At 42.3% G+C, this 17,057-nt stretch overlaps 1 protein-coding gene across 1 annotated transcript; it reads left to right on the forward strand.

The window, feature by feature from the left end:
- Nucleotides 1-1,502: 1,502 nt before the first annotated feature.
- LOC147902989 (mannose-P-dolichol utilization defect 1 protein homolog 2-like) lies at nt 1,503-13,846 on the forward strand. Its single transcript, XM_087373476.1, has 9 exons — nt 1,503-1,728; nt 2,073-2,247; nt 2,908-3,061; nt 3,262-3,331; nt 12,579-12,645; nt 12,836-12,895; nt 13,056-13,116; nt 13,275-13,316; nt 13,539-13,846. Exons 2-9 carry the CDS (start codon nt 2,095-2,097, stop codon nt 13,640-13,642), a joined length of 711 nt encoding a protein of 236 aa, XP_087229602.1. The 5' UTR covers nt 1,503-1,728; nt 2,073-2,094; the 3' UTR covers nt 13,643-13,846.
- The last annotated feature ends 3,211 nt before the right edge of the window (nt 13,847-17,057 follow it).

Consider the following 17,057-nt stretch of genomic DNA (forward strand, 5'->3'; position numbering starts at 1 on the left):
AATACTATCTACTCTGACAGATGGATTGCTAACCAGTGGGTTCTCAAGTGGACTTGTTTGAGGAAGATAACTTCAAGGGTGGTATATAAATGCTTGATGGCTATTGCTCTTGTGGCGCCAAATTTGAATGCCAAGTGCGGCCTCAGACGCAGGAACAAATACTGGTTGGATAGATGTAAAGACATTTGGTACGGATGCATGTTTAGGAAAGCAAGTTTTTTTTCTATGGAACATGTTGCAATTATGTTTACCTATCAGAAGTAAATTGGCCAAGTGGGTGAATGTTAGCCCAGTTTGCCCTGTTGTGGTATAGCTGCAGAGGAGGTCAAACATCTTTTCTGGGTGTGCCTGGGAGTTTCGGGTAAGGTTGAGAAGGCAATTAAAAGCACAAGGCTTATGGCTCGGTGTAGTCTGAAAGGCAAGTGGAAAGGGGGACTTAGATGCCCACAGTAGTTTCTTACTGGCCATATGTGAGGGCGGCTGTAGGATAAGTGGTGTGGAACCTCAGGAACCAGATAGCTTTTGCGGGAGTGAGCATATCCAGCATTTCGGAGCCGGTGTTGGCTGCTATCATCTCGATGCTTCTCTATGATATGGGTCTGTTGATTGGTGTCAAAGATGATCTGGTTGGCACCTGCCTTAAAGAGTTGAGTTTGCCTCTCCTGAAGTAAATCCTAGCATATATGTGTGTTGTGGCCTAGGGCATTAGCCCTATCTAGTTGGCCTTTTAGATTTGTATGGGTTTTTTTGGGGGATCCACCCACCCCTTATCAATAAAATTACTCCCCCCCCACTTCTAAAATTCTTAACTACGATTCTACTAACGATCTACAACACGAATCACGTGCACTTGGCTCTAAAAATTTTGTAGAAAATTCCTAGCAGTAGATTATCGTCTCTCTTCCTTGACAAAGATTCACTCGTTTTGACAGATATAGTTGCTCATAAGAGGCGGTTTGCTTTAGTGCTAGCGACGAATTTATGGCAATTGTGAGATTTTTAGACAGCTCACGCTGAGCATGGTTGGTAGCGGGTGATTTGTGACTGGTGCGAAGGGAGTTTACTGTCGACTATCGAGGGAGAAGGAGGCATATGAGAAGAAGAGTAAGACGAGATCTATGGCGATGGCGGAGCAGTATCTGTAGCTTCTGGTGGCAACTAGGATCGGAGAGGCCGAGTTGGAGAGCTCCACTCTCCCCTCTACCCGCCCGCTCGTGAACCTTTTGGACTCAGCCCTTAATCAGAAACTTGTGGAATGCTCCTTGTGTTGAATCGACAATTGCCATTGCCAATAATTTGCCAAAGAACACGTAGGTTAATGCGCACTGTGTAGGATGCCCTCTGCGTGGACCGCACCAATAAATCTCATCATGGGGAACACCCCCCCAAAAAAACCCAAACAATAGCAAAAGAATCAAGAGAGTTGTTAATAAGGGGATGATTAGTAGGATTAGGAGGATAATCAGCATCTTGGGATCTTGTTTGAGAGCATGGATGAATCGACGTAGCCAAGAGAGACACAGAGATTGCAGGACATTCGTCGTTGATCCCACGCATCTTCATCTTCTTCATCATTCGATTTGACTACTTAGCTTCGATTTCATCACATGCATGGCGCCTTTTCTGATTCTGCTTTTTCCGAATCCTGGCCGAGATTACTGAGAGTTCAAACACCGCTTTATAGGATCTGGATCTTGGCCAACCACGAGACCCACAGCGATCTGAAAGGTGCGTCTTTCATTGGGCTACAATCGCGAATTTTCGGTTCAGCGCAATCGCATTGTGTCTGAGGGAGAGGAGAGCGCGCTCATAGCTCTTCAATTAGTTGGATTTTCGGCCCAAAGGCATTTTTACGGTGGAATGTTGCGGCAGAACAAAGCGCGAGAAGGCAGATAGACAGGAGGGAAAGCGGTGCAGCTCTCCATTTGCATTTGGTTCTATAGAATTTCTAGAGTCTGGAAGGCAACCAAGCATCACGAGACAGGGAGAGAGGAGAGAGCAAGCGCGCGCGCGAGAGAGAGAGAGTTGAAGGGCGGGCTCATAATTCTTGCATCGGATTGTTTTGCCTCCAGGATTCAGAGATTGCATTTCCCAATGTCGCTTCAGTTTGCAGGCCTGAATTTTTCTTGCGTAGCAGAGTCTCTGGGCAGATATGACCTGCCGCACAACGATTGTGTGCTCCCCCTTCTTTCCAAGCTCTTGGGCTACTCCATTATTGCTGCTTCCAGCATTTGCAAGGTTCCACAGGTGCGTTTGGTAAAACTGTTCGAAGATCGAAAGGAATGAAGATGCAAAAAACAGAGCAACGGTTTAAGCATTTCTGTTTCAGTCTTGCGCGTATCTAGCTGTTTCGAGGAACACGAGCTGTGAAAAGACCGTCGTCATTCAAATTTATTGTGGTTGATAATCAGCGCACATGAGACTGCGGCCTCTGCAGCCTTGTCCACCGTAGATGTTTGAATTCGCCATTGCATTGGCTTTCAGCCGAGACGAATGTCTTTTGGTCTCAACGCCGCCGCTTGAAGCTGCCAGCCGGCATTATGATAGCCTTTGGGTGAATTGATTGCGAGATCGATGGCTTAGAGTAGCTGCCTGGTTCACTTTGTAGACTATTTAAGTCAAGTAAGCGTAGGTGTTCACTCAAAGCTAACCAAAAGAAACCAGCACGCTTTGGTCTAAGAACCACGACGTACGTTCTATAGAGGGTGTTTGTGGACATAGTAGGAGAATTGACAGGATTTTTGCGTTACGAAAACTTCTAAAATTGCGTCTTTGAGGGGATTAAATCCGATCATATCGCAAGGGTTTGATCTCCTGAACAGATCTCTTTGAATCTTATGTGTTCATGTGGAGGCCTTTGAAGCTTGAAGAATTCGTTAGCGCTTATCCTGATAGTTGCATCTGCAGATATATTTAATTCTGAAGAATAAAAGCATAAAGGGACTTAGCACTGCAGCTTTTGAATTGGAAGTTGTTGGGTTTACCATTGCTCTAGCATACTGCATGTTCAAGCAGCTTCCGTTTTCAGCCTATGGGGAACTTGTTTTCCTTCTTATACAGTGTAAGTTTTTACGTCTTTACAGAACTGCGTCTTTTCATGCAAATCTTGTATTGAAGAGTATAAGTGAGGCGGGCAAGTTTGGCTATATTTAGCATTATGTCTGTTTTCAAAAAGCAAGATGTTCGCAGAACATGTAGAAGAAGCACTGCAGAGTTGGTCGTTTAATTCAGAGTTTCACCATCACAGATTCTGTGTTGCAGCTATTGTACAGATTTTGCTCATGTACTATTACTCTCCTGCTGGCGTTGGCAATTGGCTGAAAAGTGGACTGTATCCTTGACTGTAAGGTTTTATTTTAACTTAAGACGTGCTATGGATATCTTATTTTAAAAGGCTCGAAAGAAAAGATGTGGTCTAATTTCAATGGTTTCAAAGGAACTGCAGTTTGTCAACGGAAGGTATGGTTAGAACTTCTTGCCCTGCCTCTATTTGGTGGCAATTGCGGTACTGTTCACTGCTCTTGGTCATGCTTTCCTAAAATAGAAATGCCTCCCATGGTTGGCATTCTCACAAGTGATTTATCATCAGTGAAGGGCCATGTGTGAGCTTGATGGAAGTGCTTGTTGGTTTCATGGATCTACTGTTTTAAATGTTAATTCATTCAGTATCATTATGTAGGGCATTGATGCATGAACATTCCTTACTCTAACGGGCAAATCTCAAGATACAACACAACTAATTGATCTCAGATGTATCCAAGTTACATTCACGGTGCGATGCTGGGGGCTAATTTTTAGGAGCTTAGATTAATAGGCAAGATCTCTTTTACTGTCCTAGGAACGTAGAGACTTTTGGTAACAGCACCATGATGTTAGGCCAGTGGATGAAGGGATCCAATGATGCGAACTAATCTGTTCTAACATAGTTCAATGCTTAAGAGCATGGTATTTACTCTTTCTAAATTGATGATCAACTGCATCCCATTTCTTTGATTACTGAATAGCCAAAGCATTAGAATTGCATTTTGCAACATACCACATCATCAAGAAGCTTTACACTTTATTTAATAAATTTAAATTTGTACGATTGGATATATTCTAGTCTTATATATATATATATATGTAAAGAAACAGAGATTAATTGAAAAGCGCATTGGGTTAAGGGTATTATGTCTTACTTGTCTGTCTGCCTCTGCAAGAGTCGTTTTGTTGAAACGGTCGTTTTGTTGAAACGGAATCTCTTGGGCAAATATAGTACTGTATGAATAGCAAGGCAGCAAGAGACAAGACAAGAAAGTCATTCTAGAGAAAGAGATGCATCATTAGAAGTTTGCATTAGGCAGGTTGCTTGCAGCACACCAATCTCTAAGAGAGGCTTGGGGGGGTGTGGCTGTAATTCAGCACAGCAGGTCCATAGTAAGAGAAGCCCATTAAAGCTGATCTGAGGCAGAGATATGCATCATAAAGAACAAGGTTCTCATGCGCGAGCATATAGAAAGAGAACAGTCAATGGCACACGGAAAAGTGGCACGGAACTTGTTGGGAGGATGAAGTTAAAGAGCAAGCCACCTTAGAAGTGGGCACAATTACGGTAGGAAGAGTTTGGAAACAACCATGGAAGGTAACTCAATTGCACATGATGAATCTTTATTAATTTGCTAAGGTGTACGTTTGTGTTTACTTCACAATTGTCTTAATATTGCTGAGATTGTTAAGCTCAGTTTGCTGTTTACTTTTCTCAAAGAAAGACCGAATGTGAACATGCGCGGACTGTATAGAGGTGGAATTGAGTAAAAGTGCTCGTGGAATTGAGTAAAAGTGCTCTAGTTCTAAGCCTTTGGGTATCCGCTTGGCTGCATTCTCCATGCTGCCACATCACTTTCGATTCTTGTGCAGAGCTTTGTGGGGGGAAGTGTTTGCTGGTCACTATATACAAATTAGAGAGAGAGAGAGAGAGAGAGAGAGAAAGAGAGAGAGAGAGAGAGAGGTGTTTATCAAAGTCTGTGGAAGCCCAAGGAGGCCTATAGGCTATGAGGCAAGCCACAATTACATCATGTGGAACAACACCTTTGGAGCTAGAGGTGTCTAGCATGCTCAAGATCTATTGCTGGTGCCCCCTACTCTCTGTGAGGCGCACCTATGGGCATCATGAAGTAGACCGATGCAGTGATGCGACAATGATGTTGCCTCCAATAGGGTGGGAGCTTACTAGGCTCGCGTCCAATCTCTTGTTGACTTGACAATTCTAGAGGGTAGGCCTGAGGTCTCCAGCTCAGCAACTCCCTCACCGCTATGGGCTTTTCTTTTTTGAAGAAGCCTATGATCTCTTGTTGTTGGATCCACGTCCAACCTCAAGCCTTGTGAGCTTAGGGTGACTTGGTGACTTGCTGACTTGACAACTTTAGAGGGTAGGCTTAGGGTCCCCAGCTCGGTAATCTCCTAGTCACTATGGATTCCACTTGTATGAAGAAGTCTATGATCTCTTGCTAGTAGGGCCCATGTCTAGCCTCAAGCCTCATGATCTTGGAGCAGAACTATAGGGCACAGGTCAAGGTAAAGTTCAAACCGACTCATGTTGATTTATCCTTGTCCGATGAATGTCTACTTTCCATAGGTCATCTCTACTGACCCGATGAATCTCCTACTGTGTTACACGCAAGGAGGTCGTGTCTAGAGAGTATTGATATGGAGGTAGGTGGTCGATAGACATGCCATTTGAATGGAACCCGTTTCTAACTTGTATAGAACATCACTACAGATCTTCCTTGGCCATGAGCTGCATAGATGATGAATGATCCCTTTTTGCTTGATTGCGTGCTTTAGGCCATGTTGTCTAGGTCAATTGAGGTATGCAAGGACATGAAACAAGGCATCTATGTGTAGAGGTCTTGGTACAAAATCAGTAAATATGATCGCATATGCAATGCACCTCTTCCTCTAGATCATCTAGAAGTGCGTCATGACATCTCGAAGCTTGCCTAGTCATCTACCACCCAAAACACTTCTACATATAGGGCTGCTGGTTGGACAGAGAGTCCAAAAGGACGGACTTCACATTAACATGCTGGAAGTGTGCTGGCAAACACCATGGCTCCCATCTTGCTAGTGATGCATACCCTCTAGTCAAGCATGCCTACATTTGGTTTCATGGTGAACTTGGGTGACTATCCCAACTGGCTCACCTGCAAGGGTGAACGTCTTCCCTAACGTTGAGCTTCAATTGAAGAAGATAACCTTGGATTTGACCTTCATGTCCTGGCTTTCACTAAAAGCCTTGAGTTGTCAAGTGTATTATAATTCCTTTATTGTGTTTGAGATCAATGCAATGTCGTTAGCATAAACTATCAGGGCATAGGGGAACCTTATTTCCTCACAATTGTGTTGCTCACCTCCTTGGATAGTCATGGTACACAGCGTTCTTGTGACTTTGTCATATAGAGCCATGAATAACCATAAAACATCGAGGTGATACCTGGGTCCCCAAGTTGTGAGATGAACACTCTAGCACAAAATGGCTGCAAGCCTTATTGTTTCTAAGGCCTTCACATTAATGAAGCTACGCACTCGCTGTCTGCAAAGATGTGAGTTATCCTGCCATATATTTTTTCATTCAAACAATTCTTGCACCCATCAATACATCCCGGGATATGGAGCTCATCTCTATTAATAGATCTTGTGCTTTCGACATAAAAAGCTACAGTCAATGTCATCCTGTCGAGAATAGGACAAGGCATTTTAAGGTTTAATAAGACTCTAGAAGCTTGTCGTGGCCTATCTGCTGCCAAAAGAATAGGCTGGCTGTAACCTCCTTTACGTTTGCCTGAGCAGCATCGTGCATCAGTGTGCTAGGGTTAGAGTGGAATGAGGGAGCCTTTTTTGCTTTTGAGTCCAGGATTGTCCTATGCATTATGGAATGGGAGCCTTTTTTTGTTTTTTCAGTTAGAATTGTCCTATTCATTATGGAACCCTTTCCTCATCTCGAGTTTCATGCTGAGTTTCATTCTTTATCAAATCACTATCATCGTGTTGCTTAGGGTGCTATTTCTCACACCTATATTCACCCTGACTATGTCCATTATAAAATTTCCACTACATAATTGAGTTTGGATCTATACCATACCAATCACTTGGGCTGCTTACTGAATGCATTGTGTGGTGCAAATGTGGTCTTTATGCTTGTTGCTGTATTATGGCTCATACAAGCTCTCACATATGAGGTGATGGAGGCTAATCTGCCTTTGTCATCTTGTCTCTTTTTCACTTCCTACAGAAATAGTGAGACCCTCAAAACTGTTGGTTTTATAGTTGGACCAATCTTGTATGTGCTATGCATTGATGCATACCATAAGTTGGTCCAAAATAAGAGGTGAGACAAAAACATCAGCCCAAGTGTACATGGCAAACTACTCATCTTTCTCCACCAAATATGGGCATAATTTTGGAATTGCATACTAGCATTGTAATAGGCGAGATGTCTACCTTGCTCTCCCTCTAGCCTGTTATCTCTCTATTGTGTGGAGTGAATGAATTGTAAAGAGAGAGACACACAAGAACTTGTGTGCTTTCCTGTGAGCGTGAATGAGGTACGATTGGGTTGCAATAGCCCGTCCTCTGTTAAAAGTATCTACTGTCTATTACTAAGCCAAAAGGCTGATTACAATTGTGGCCCATAGGCAATGAACAATGTTTTAAGGTCACCCTTCCTGTGAGGATGGAGAATGGAGATGAGGCGGAATGCCCTCCCCTCCTCTTGCTGCTGTCCAGTAGTGCTGAACTGCTTCTGGAGCTGACGTCTGAGACTGCTCTGACTGGTTCTGGAATGCAGGGGGGGATCCTTTATATACGTTGGGGCCCCTCCTGTTCCCAGCCAACTGTACTGGCTGCTGCCAGCATGGCAGTCATGCCATGGGCCTACAAATGCCCATGGCATCCATTCAGCTGAAGCTGAGACTAGGGAAGAGATGCATCACCTCCTTGTAAGCTGAAAGGAGGTGAGGATAGTCAGAGAAGAAATCTTCATTGACCCATGGGGCTTCGCTTGAAGTGCGATGCGTGAAATTGACTGCAGAGAGACACTAACGGTTGCCTGTACCGATGGAGAAGTATGTACTTGGGTTCCACGACCTTGGTCTCTTCTATGATCTCTGGCTGCTCCACTTCGGGATGGACTGTTAATGCCATATCCATATATGGTTTGAGCCACGACACATCAAAACAAGGTGCATGGTCCATGTGTTGGGAAGTTGGAACTTCATGGACACGATGTTCATGATCTGAAGGATTGGAAAGGGTCAAGCTTTGATGTGAAAGATCAGGACATTACTTTTCAATGTGCTTGAGGTGCTTCTTTATGATGCAAAGATACACCCGCTACGCTTCCTTGTACCTTGCCGGTGGTTGTTGGGTTACGACTCCTAAGTTTTGGCAATGTGTCCTTGATAGACTCCATGATTTGCTCATAGGAGCTTTGTGATACGATCATCTCATACACCTTCTTGGATGTCTTGGTAAGAAGAGTATGAAATTTCTCCCAAAGGCTACTTTATAAGGTGTCCATAGTCCTACCCGCACTGACGAGTGGGTATCATTTAGGATCCCTTGGACCAAAGGAAGGAATTGTTCCTGTCTGGACTGGGAATCGGTCACTTAGTACTTCAATACGTCGGAGGCCATATCTTTGTCTGGCTATCTGATTGAGGATGGAAACCGCTAGGAAAATTGTGTTTCATCCCGAAAGTATCAAATGTCCTCCAAACTGACTGGTGAACTTGGAGTCTCTATTTGAAACAATGAGCTTGGGAATGCCACATATTAGCTCCACCATGTGAAGAATAGATGGGTATTGTCTTGTGCGTCAATGGTTTGCTTGCAAGGAAGGAGCATGATAAACCTACTGAACTGATCGACAATAGTCAAACACATCGTGTTCCTGGAACCAATGGATGGCCGAAGTTTTGTCATGAAATCAATGCTGATCTGCTTGAATGTCTGATCTGGAATCTTAAGTGGCTGAAGCAAACTTGGCAACTTCCCATTAGGAGCCTTAACTTTCTAGCATACCTTGCATTGGGTAATGTAGTCGTGTACACCATTGCGAATATGTGCCTAGAAGCATTTTCTTTCGACCTTCTCAAGGTACTCTGTACAGCTCTGTGTCCACCCACTGTCGAATCAAGTGTTGCATGCAACAACAATGTAGGCTGAAACTGGGAAAGAACATATAAGCATAACCTTGAGAACTTGTAGGACATGTTGGACATGCAATGGATGTTGTGCAGGATCCTTGGAAAAAATAAGAATAAACACTGATTTACCAATAACAGGCTTGAAGATCTGCAACATCATCTGAGTGAACGTCGCACATGGAGAATCACTCAGTTTGATGGAACCATTCTGTAGCAACTCCTCTAATTGCTCCTCCATGGCCTTACTGAGCTGATAGGGGTGCTTGTTGGGTGGTGAGGCTCATGGCATGAGCTCAATCCTGTGATCCTCTAGCGATGGAGGTAAGTTGGATGTGAGAAAGATGTCCTGGTATTCTTGCAATAAGGCCTCCTACTATGGTTGGTGGCTGATGGTTCTACAGTAGTGCTGACATAGACACAAAACACTTCCCCACCTTTGTTCATCTCCTTGGCCAACTGAATTGCTGAAATCAATGGATGAGGAGAAACATTTTAAAGCCAAGGAATGAACTTCTTACCAATGGTTGGAAGGTAGACAAAAAGATACTTCCCCAACTCCGTCTCTTTGGCTAACCGAATTACTGAATTCAATGGTGAGGAAAGCCAAGGAATGAACTTCTTACCAATGGTTGGAAGGTAGACAAAAAGACACTTCCCCAACTCTATCTTCTTGGCTAACTGAATTATTGATATCAATGGCGAGGAAAGCCAAGGAATAAACTTCTTACATGGCAAGATCCAATTCCTTCATTTGGTAATTGGGTTGCACCTTGAACTGTTGCCACCATCGATCTACCAAGATGATGTCCGCTGCTTATGTGGGTGTGATCTTGAGTGGCCAAGTGCCGGCCCATCCAGGAATCCTCAAGATGGTGTCTTTTGCTTGCATACTGCTGTCTTCAATCTAACCTGTGAATGATGTCAAGCATGCTTTGCTGCCTTGGTGGAGATGATGTCGAAGTCTCTAAATTTGCAAGGATGAGGACTTTTTGACCACCTATCTATCCATAAAAGTGGGACATGGTGGGAAATTCACGAGGTTCCCTCTTTTGTTGATCTTTGATTTGTCAAAGATTATGGATCTCATCTTCGCCAGAGTTCAAGTTGAAAGTGGCCAAATGTGTGTGGCCGACTTGGGACCTTGCTGCCTCTTGCTCATGAGCTCGAAATTTTTTGTGCAAGCTTGTAGGTTGCATCATATGAGGGCTCAGGGGGCTATCTAGCTACTGAAGAAGGGTGGGACAAGACCGTTAAATTCCTTCATAGGTTGTGGATAGACATCCAGTGGTACATATGCAGTTGCTGTGAATCAGTTTGCATAGTGGTTGACAAAGTTGGAGGGGCCCTTGGAAAGCTCAACGAATTGGGGATCCACGTATTGTAGTGATAGGAATAGTGTCTTGAATCCTGATGTCCTTCAAGAGTCCTTCCATTTAAAATATGCTATCTCCAACAAAGCATCATAATGATCCGCCTGCCGCTTGTGCCAAATAGACAAGCCTTCAAAACAAACAAAGTCACCACCACCATCGTTTCAATTAAGCATAAGTCACTGAATCCAACAAATAGCTTCAGATTTAGAGATGTAGCGTGGACACCAATGGGATCAGCATAGTGTGAAGCTCAGAGTGGATAGAGCAAATGCACAATATCGAGAGCAGCATGTCACAGACTCGAGACTAGCTCATACAACGATTGACTGGGACAAAACGGACAAATTCACAGAAGTCCCCATAGAGATTCCTAAAACCAATACAACTTCAGATCAGCCGCCCAAAACAGATGCATTTGTCTCAGCTCATACTCGAGCTTATGCACACAAGCATAGATCCAAAACCTCGACGTTGCCACATAGGCATCTGTACAAATCCCCGTGCTTAACTGAATCAAACACTTGCGCAATCCCTGTGATCAGACCGTACCTAAGGGCTGTATTCAGGCTGTCTCGTATACTGTCATCAATCTTTCTGTCCAAACTTACGCCAGTGTGTAGAGCAGCCCTGTGAGCAGACCGTACAACACTCATGTGCAAGCGACAGGCGTCTGCGTACAGCTCCCGTACATGCAGTCCATACCAAAGTCGTACACATGTGTACACAAGAACGTGTATGATCCGTACATAGACCTCAGGCAGTCCATATTCAATTGCCTGTACGTCTCAGCAGATCATCTCGCCTCTACCTCGCGTGATCACTAGCAGGTCTGCGCCCGTACGGAAATGAGCAGCCCCAAAGCTCTCTTCTCTCCCTTCGTAATTGTGCCTTTGCTTGATTACCAAGCTCCTCCAGGCTTCCTATCAATCTCTTCCAGCTTTCATATATTTTCAAAATTGAGAGTGTGGAATTTTTTAGGGATAAAGTTTGTATGCTTTGCATTCATCTTCAAAGTGGGCATTTGCAACAGGAAGAGAATCGTTGCAAATAGTGAGAGGGAAATGTAGCGGGTTAGAATGACAAGATGTTGATTAAGGGATATGAATTCTACGCGGCATTGGGTGATGAATTGATTATTGAAGATCATGGAGGTGAAAGTTATCTTTTCACAACTCACAAGACGCTGTAGAAGATAGCATATGATTTTGAAACATAAATTTTGCAAGGCCGAAGTTATAGATGGAAACAAATTTGAAGCTGCATGTTATAGGATCAGGAAAGGTAGGACAAAGTTGTTGTGATCTTTAAGAGTAGGATGTGGTTTCAAGCTATATGGGGAAAATGCCAGTATGTACAGTAATAATTATTCATTGCCATTTGAATTTTTTTGAGGCATGAAATATGCCCGTATAAAAAGAACACTGGTGTGGAAGAACCCAATTCAACCACATGATTGAATAATTGTGGGAAGAGATTGAGAAGAGAATCATGTAATATTAAGAACAGGGAATCGGATTTATGACCCGGGCAGGAAACTCCAGAAAACAATAGCAACATTGTGGAAAATTTCAACCAATGTTTTAGAAGACAAATCACAAGAGATGAGAAAAATACTTCATTAATATGCAGCATAATAGCTATGGTGGGGCTTCTACATTTCCTAATATGGCATGGAGCTCAGTGATTCAGGCATGTGGATCATAGTTCAGAGTTTTTCATTTGTTTGCTCGTTGGATATCACAACCACCAATTTTAATCAGCCAGAATATTGGAGACAGTTGGGTCAGATTGTATGTCCAAGTGTATAAAACTTTAAGAATTGCCAAGTCACTGAACATTAGCATTTCAAACTTTAAGAAGTAACCATTAGCATTTCAAACATAGATTGTTTGTCTTTTACTCTTCTCAGAATTAGGGAATTATAAAGGAATATTGCCAGGACAATACATTTCTGGCTTGTTTTCATAGTTGCTCAAAACTATCACGGAATTTATTGTTGCAATACCTTGACTGTAGCAAGCTACTGTGCTGTTGCTCCTATTCTCATGGTTGGTCATTTGGATCCGGTTCTATTCGAAGCATTGTATGTAAGTGAACTCACTTCCTTTTTAATCTATGAGTAAATCCCTTTCTCTCTTGGTACATACGTCTGCCAGCGAATCTACCACATACATATAGCAATTCTGTTAAAATTTCAGAAAGAGCTTTTACAATTACAATTGTTGCGTGTTGTTCAGATTATTCACGATTTCCATGTGCTGGCAAATTGATTTGCAGGCTTCTCAGCACGCAATTTTTATAATTTCCAAGATACCTCAGATAACTGAAAATTTTCAGGTACGTAGTTTATAACCCTGTATTCCCTTGACAGCAATCAAACACCTTAGAAAATCTTTTCCTTGCTCTTTTGACATCGGTTGCTTTGACCCATTCCTATACCTCTAGCTGAACCGCTGTCAAATTTCCTGTCTTAATAGCAGCGTAATTGATCTTGCAGAACAAGAGCACTGGCCAGCTAAGCTTTATCACTAGTTTCTTAAACTTTGGAGGCTGTTTTGGTGAGTTTTCACGTCTGAGACTGAACGAATAATCCATTGAAATGACCTTCATAGTCTAGGACAAGGGTTAAAACACTTAGTCACTAGCGATGCCTTGGTCCTTTTGACTGACTACATGATTGGTGGCTGAAAATTGAAATTATTGTTCTATCTTGCAGCGCGCCTGTTTACCAGTGTTCAAGAAAAGGCACCTCTAAGCAGTATCCTTCTGAGCTAGTTAGTGTCATCTTAATATTATGATATGTAATGTGTATCAAAGTATGTCTCTTACACCATGATATGTTTTGTGCTGCCTATTTACTCTTGTACAATAAAGTTTTGATTTTGGAATATAATAGTTTAGGTTTTGAATATTACATTGATATGCATGTGTAGTTGACAATATTAAGGATGAACTCCTTGGAACCTTGACTCATTCTTAGTGGTGGCTGGTTCTGTACTCGGTATCATCACAAATGGTATTGTGGTGTATCAGATTCTTCAGTATAGTGGCAGCAAAGGAAAGAAGTTAGAAAAGGTTGACTAGTGGGTATGGCTGCAAATAGGTTTGTCCTTGTTCATATATTGGATGTGGGTTATATTAAGTAGCTCTCAGTTTGGCTAAGGCTCTTTCTCCATCTCCTATCTTGAAAGGATGAAAATCCACTTGACACAATTGCAGGTGGTCATCTGTCTCTCAGCGATAAACTTTTTGTAGAGTATAAGTTATTTGTTATTGATTTGAAGAATGATGTGAACTGATTTAAAAAATTACAATTTCTTGATCTTTGTCTTTTCAGTTGTCCTGCATAGATCATCTTTTGAGATCTTAGCTAAATTATCAACTCTTGGACAATAATTGGGTGAGAGAGTTAAACAATTAGCTATAGTTCCAAGTTGAGAAGCTTGCTAATTGTGTGGACGTTAGGGTCCATGCTTATCTCACAAAAGATTAATGATAGGGTGCGCGCACACACACACGCACACACACACACGTGTGTGTGCGTGTGCGCTCTCTCTCTCTCTCTCGTCCCAATTTCCTAAGATGCAAATGAAAATTAACTAGCATTATGGCTTGGTAGGAATAGAGATGGCAACAAACACAACCATCGCAGTGGTTGTTATTTCAACCACTATGCTAGTTACTTATAAAATAATACTATGAGTCAGACTGGCTCCTTGGGATTGCTCCTACGACGTTAAAAGGCTATCTATCTCACTGTGTATAAGACATCCTTCCCCACCAAGTTTTGTAAAACCCGCGTGGGTCTTGGTGGTTAAGGCTCTGCCTCGTGTCGTTGGGTGTGTGTGTTCGATCCCTCGGGATCACGTCGGATGAGTCAGACTGGCTCCTTGGGATTGCTCCTACGACGTTAAAAGGCTATCTATCTATCTATCTCTCTCCCCCCCCCCCCCCCTTCCCTCAATTTCATAAGATGCAAATGATAATTACCTAGCATAAATATTTAGGGGGGGGGGGGGGGGAATTGATAGCAATAGGCACAACTAGCATTGGTTGATGAATGGAGCTTAGTGATTGCTTGCAAAATGAATCTCTCTCTCTCTCTCTCTCTCTCCCCCCCTCCCTCTCTCTCTGTGTGCCCCTCCAACCCCCCTATTCCATAAGGTGCAAATGAAAATTAACCAGTAGAATGATTTGGGAGGAGAAAAGATAGCAGCAATAGACAACATTAGAAGTCAGATTACTAACCTACATAGTGTCAAGCATGCGTATGATGTGTTCTTCATGCTGCTTCTACCCCCTCCACATGGTACATACGTTCCTGTTTTGAAAAACTCTCGTATTATTGTGCCAAAAAAATCTCACTGTAGTGATCACTTCTTCACTTAGGTGGTCTTTCCTTTTCTTGCATTGTGTTGATGCTTTGAGGCTTATCAAATTGGGTTACATTTTTTCCACTGGGGAAGCAGTGGAATCATGTTGATCCTTTCCATGGACAACATCGTAAATGTTGCCCAAGAAGTTCATTCTAGAGGAAAATAACATAGCTAATGTCACTATCTTTCAACTATGTTATCTTAGCTTTGTATCCTTTACACATTACCTAGGAAATCTCTGAAGCTAGAGAGTGTGGTCTCTTGGCTGTGCAACTTTCGGGACATTGGTAGAGTCAACACATAATGAATCCTAAGATGCACGGTAAAATTTTCAATGACATGAGCCTAGGACCATGTCAAATGACTTGATGTTTGCTCCCACTAGCTTTGAGACCACATCTTATGTTCTTTGTTTTAGTAGCATTGCTCGAATGGGTGCATTTGCTACCTTAGAGCCTAGCTACTTTGTGAGGAGGCATGTGATTTTTCTTAATATTGTTTTCCCCTCCACACATGTTGCAAAAATGTCTACCATTGTCAATTAGATGTTGTATCATTAGTTTCCATGATGTTCAACCTTCTCGTCATACCTTGACATGGTTTATATCAACTTTCTTATCTCACAACCTCCATCTAATTCTCTTGTAACCCATGAAAAATTGCATTAAACCATGTGGTATCTTATTTTAAATAAAGAAAACAAAGCAAGAAATTAGAAATAATTTTTCAAAGACTAGCTAGCTTGTGAAGGAAAACAAGGACTCACCTAAATCTTTGTGACAGGAGCAAATCCAAGGAAGTGCTTGTTTGAAGAGAATCGCAGAATGTGGGGAGCATGATGGTGAATGAACATGCAAGGGAAGATGGAGTGTAAAGTGTTAATTTCACAAGGGTCACAAAATTTCGACACAATGGGGGAACAAGCCAACTCACAACCCTTGCAATTTGATATTAGTCACAATGAGGGAACAAACCAACTTGTGAACCTTGCAATTCTTTGATATTTGTTACACTTGAATTCAACCATTATTCCAATTTCTATTAAGCTCCAATCGAGATGCCACACTCACACACAACAAAACTTGGTGACCTTATAAACCTATCTAAAATCAATTATTCTAATTATATTTGTAGTGGAGGTTACTTGGCCTTGTGAACTATGGGAGAAAGAATCAATAGAGCCTTTGGAACATCAAAGGACTAATGCTCTACACTTGAGGGTAGAGAACCAACACTTTAAGGTAGAGCCTTTGCCCTTTGTGGGTAGAGATCCTTTGCCCATCGTGGGAAGTAGTGGGGTAGGGCCAAAAAATGGTTCTTTCAATGAAGACTTGTGAACTCATTGTGAATCATTTTAATTTTAATTGCTAGCAATCCTTGCATAATATAGCCCACACATTGAAATGAATAAAAGAGAAAATGCTCTTACCATTCCAATAATTGTATAATTTAGATCATCCATTGTCAAGTTATTTGCCTTGATTAGTTTCTACAAATGTCCACAAATTGACTTTGACTAGAGTTGAGGCAATCACTCGCTTGCATATGGAGAGAGAGAGAGAGAGATGCAAAGATCAAGGTGGTTCAAAGATGATGCAAAATTCTAAAATGATGCAAAGATAGGGCCGTGTTGAGAGTTCACGCTCAACATCAAGTGATCACCTGTGCATAGCACCATCATGTGATCATATGTGCATAGCACTAACCTTATAGAGTGCTATAAAGGAAAGGGTTAGATCCCCTAACCCTAACCCTAAATGGGTTTGTATATATTCTATTTTTTCAACTAAATCTAGTGTACAGTTAGTCATTTGTGGTGTGCTATCTAGCTGGGCCCTCTCTCCTCATCTCCACTCTTCTCCTCTCCCCTCTTCATATTTTGTCATGGTATCAGCGCTCCCTTGCCTTCCATTGAGGAATTGTGATCTGTATGTGAGAGTGAGATAGTGAGAGAGATTGAGTGATTGCAAGATCCTCTTGAGTGTTCTCCATTGGAGTTCACTTCCGATAAGAGACTACCTTCTATTTCTTTGAGAGAAATTTCCGTCATATAATTCCATCCACGTGAGAGAGAGAGACACTTCTGTTCATTAAGAGGGATTTAGTGTGTTTTCTTGGAGAGA

This window comes from Dipteris shenzhenensis, chromosome 4 (assembly GCF_047967505.1).
Source record: "Dipteris shenzhenensis isolate YYH24624 ecotype China chromosome 4, Dip_SZ_1.0, whole genome shotgun sequence".
Classification (NCBI taxonomy): domain Eukaryota; kingdom Viridiplantae; phylum Streptophyta; class Polypodiopsida; order Gleicheniales; family Dipteridaceae; genus Dipteris; species Dipteris shenzhenensis.

Excerpts from the sequence above, each read along its gene's own strand:
- LOC147902989 (XM_087373476.1), top strand. The coding sequence starts at position 2,095 with ATGTCGCTTCAGTTTGCAGGCCTGAATTTTTCTTGCGTAGCAGAGTCT. Across the intron at positions 3,332-12,578 it reads AATTGGCTGAAAAGTGGACT|CTACTGTGCTGTTGCTCCTA; the intron begins GTATCCTTGACT and ends GACTGTAGCAAG. Across the intron at positions 12,646-12,835 it reads TTCTATTCGAAGCATTGTAT|GCTTCTCAGCACGCAATTTT; the intron begins GTAAGTGAACTC and ends ATTGATTTGCAG.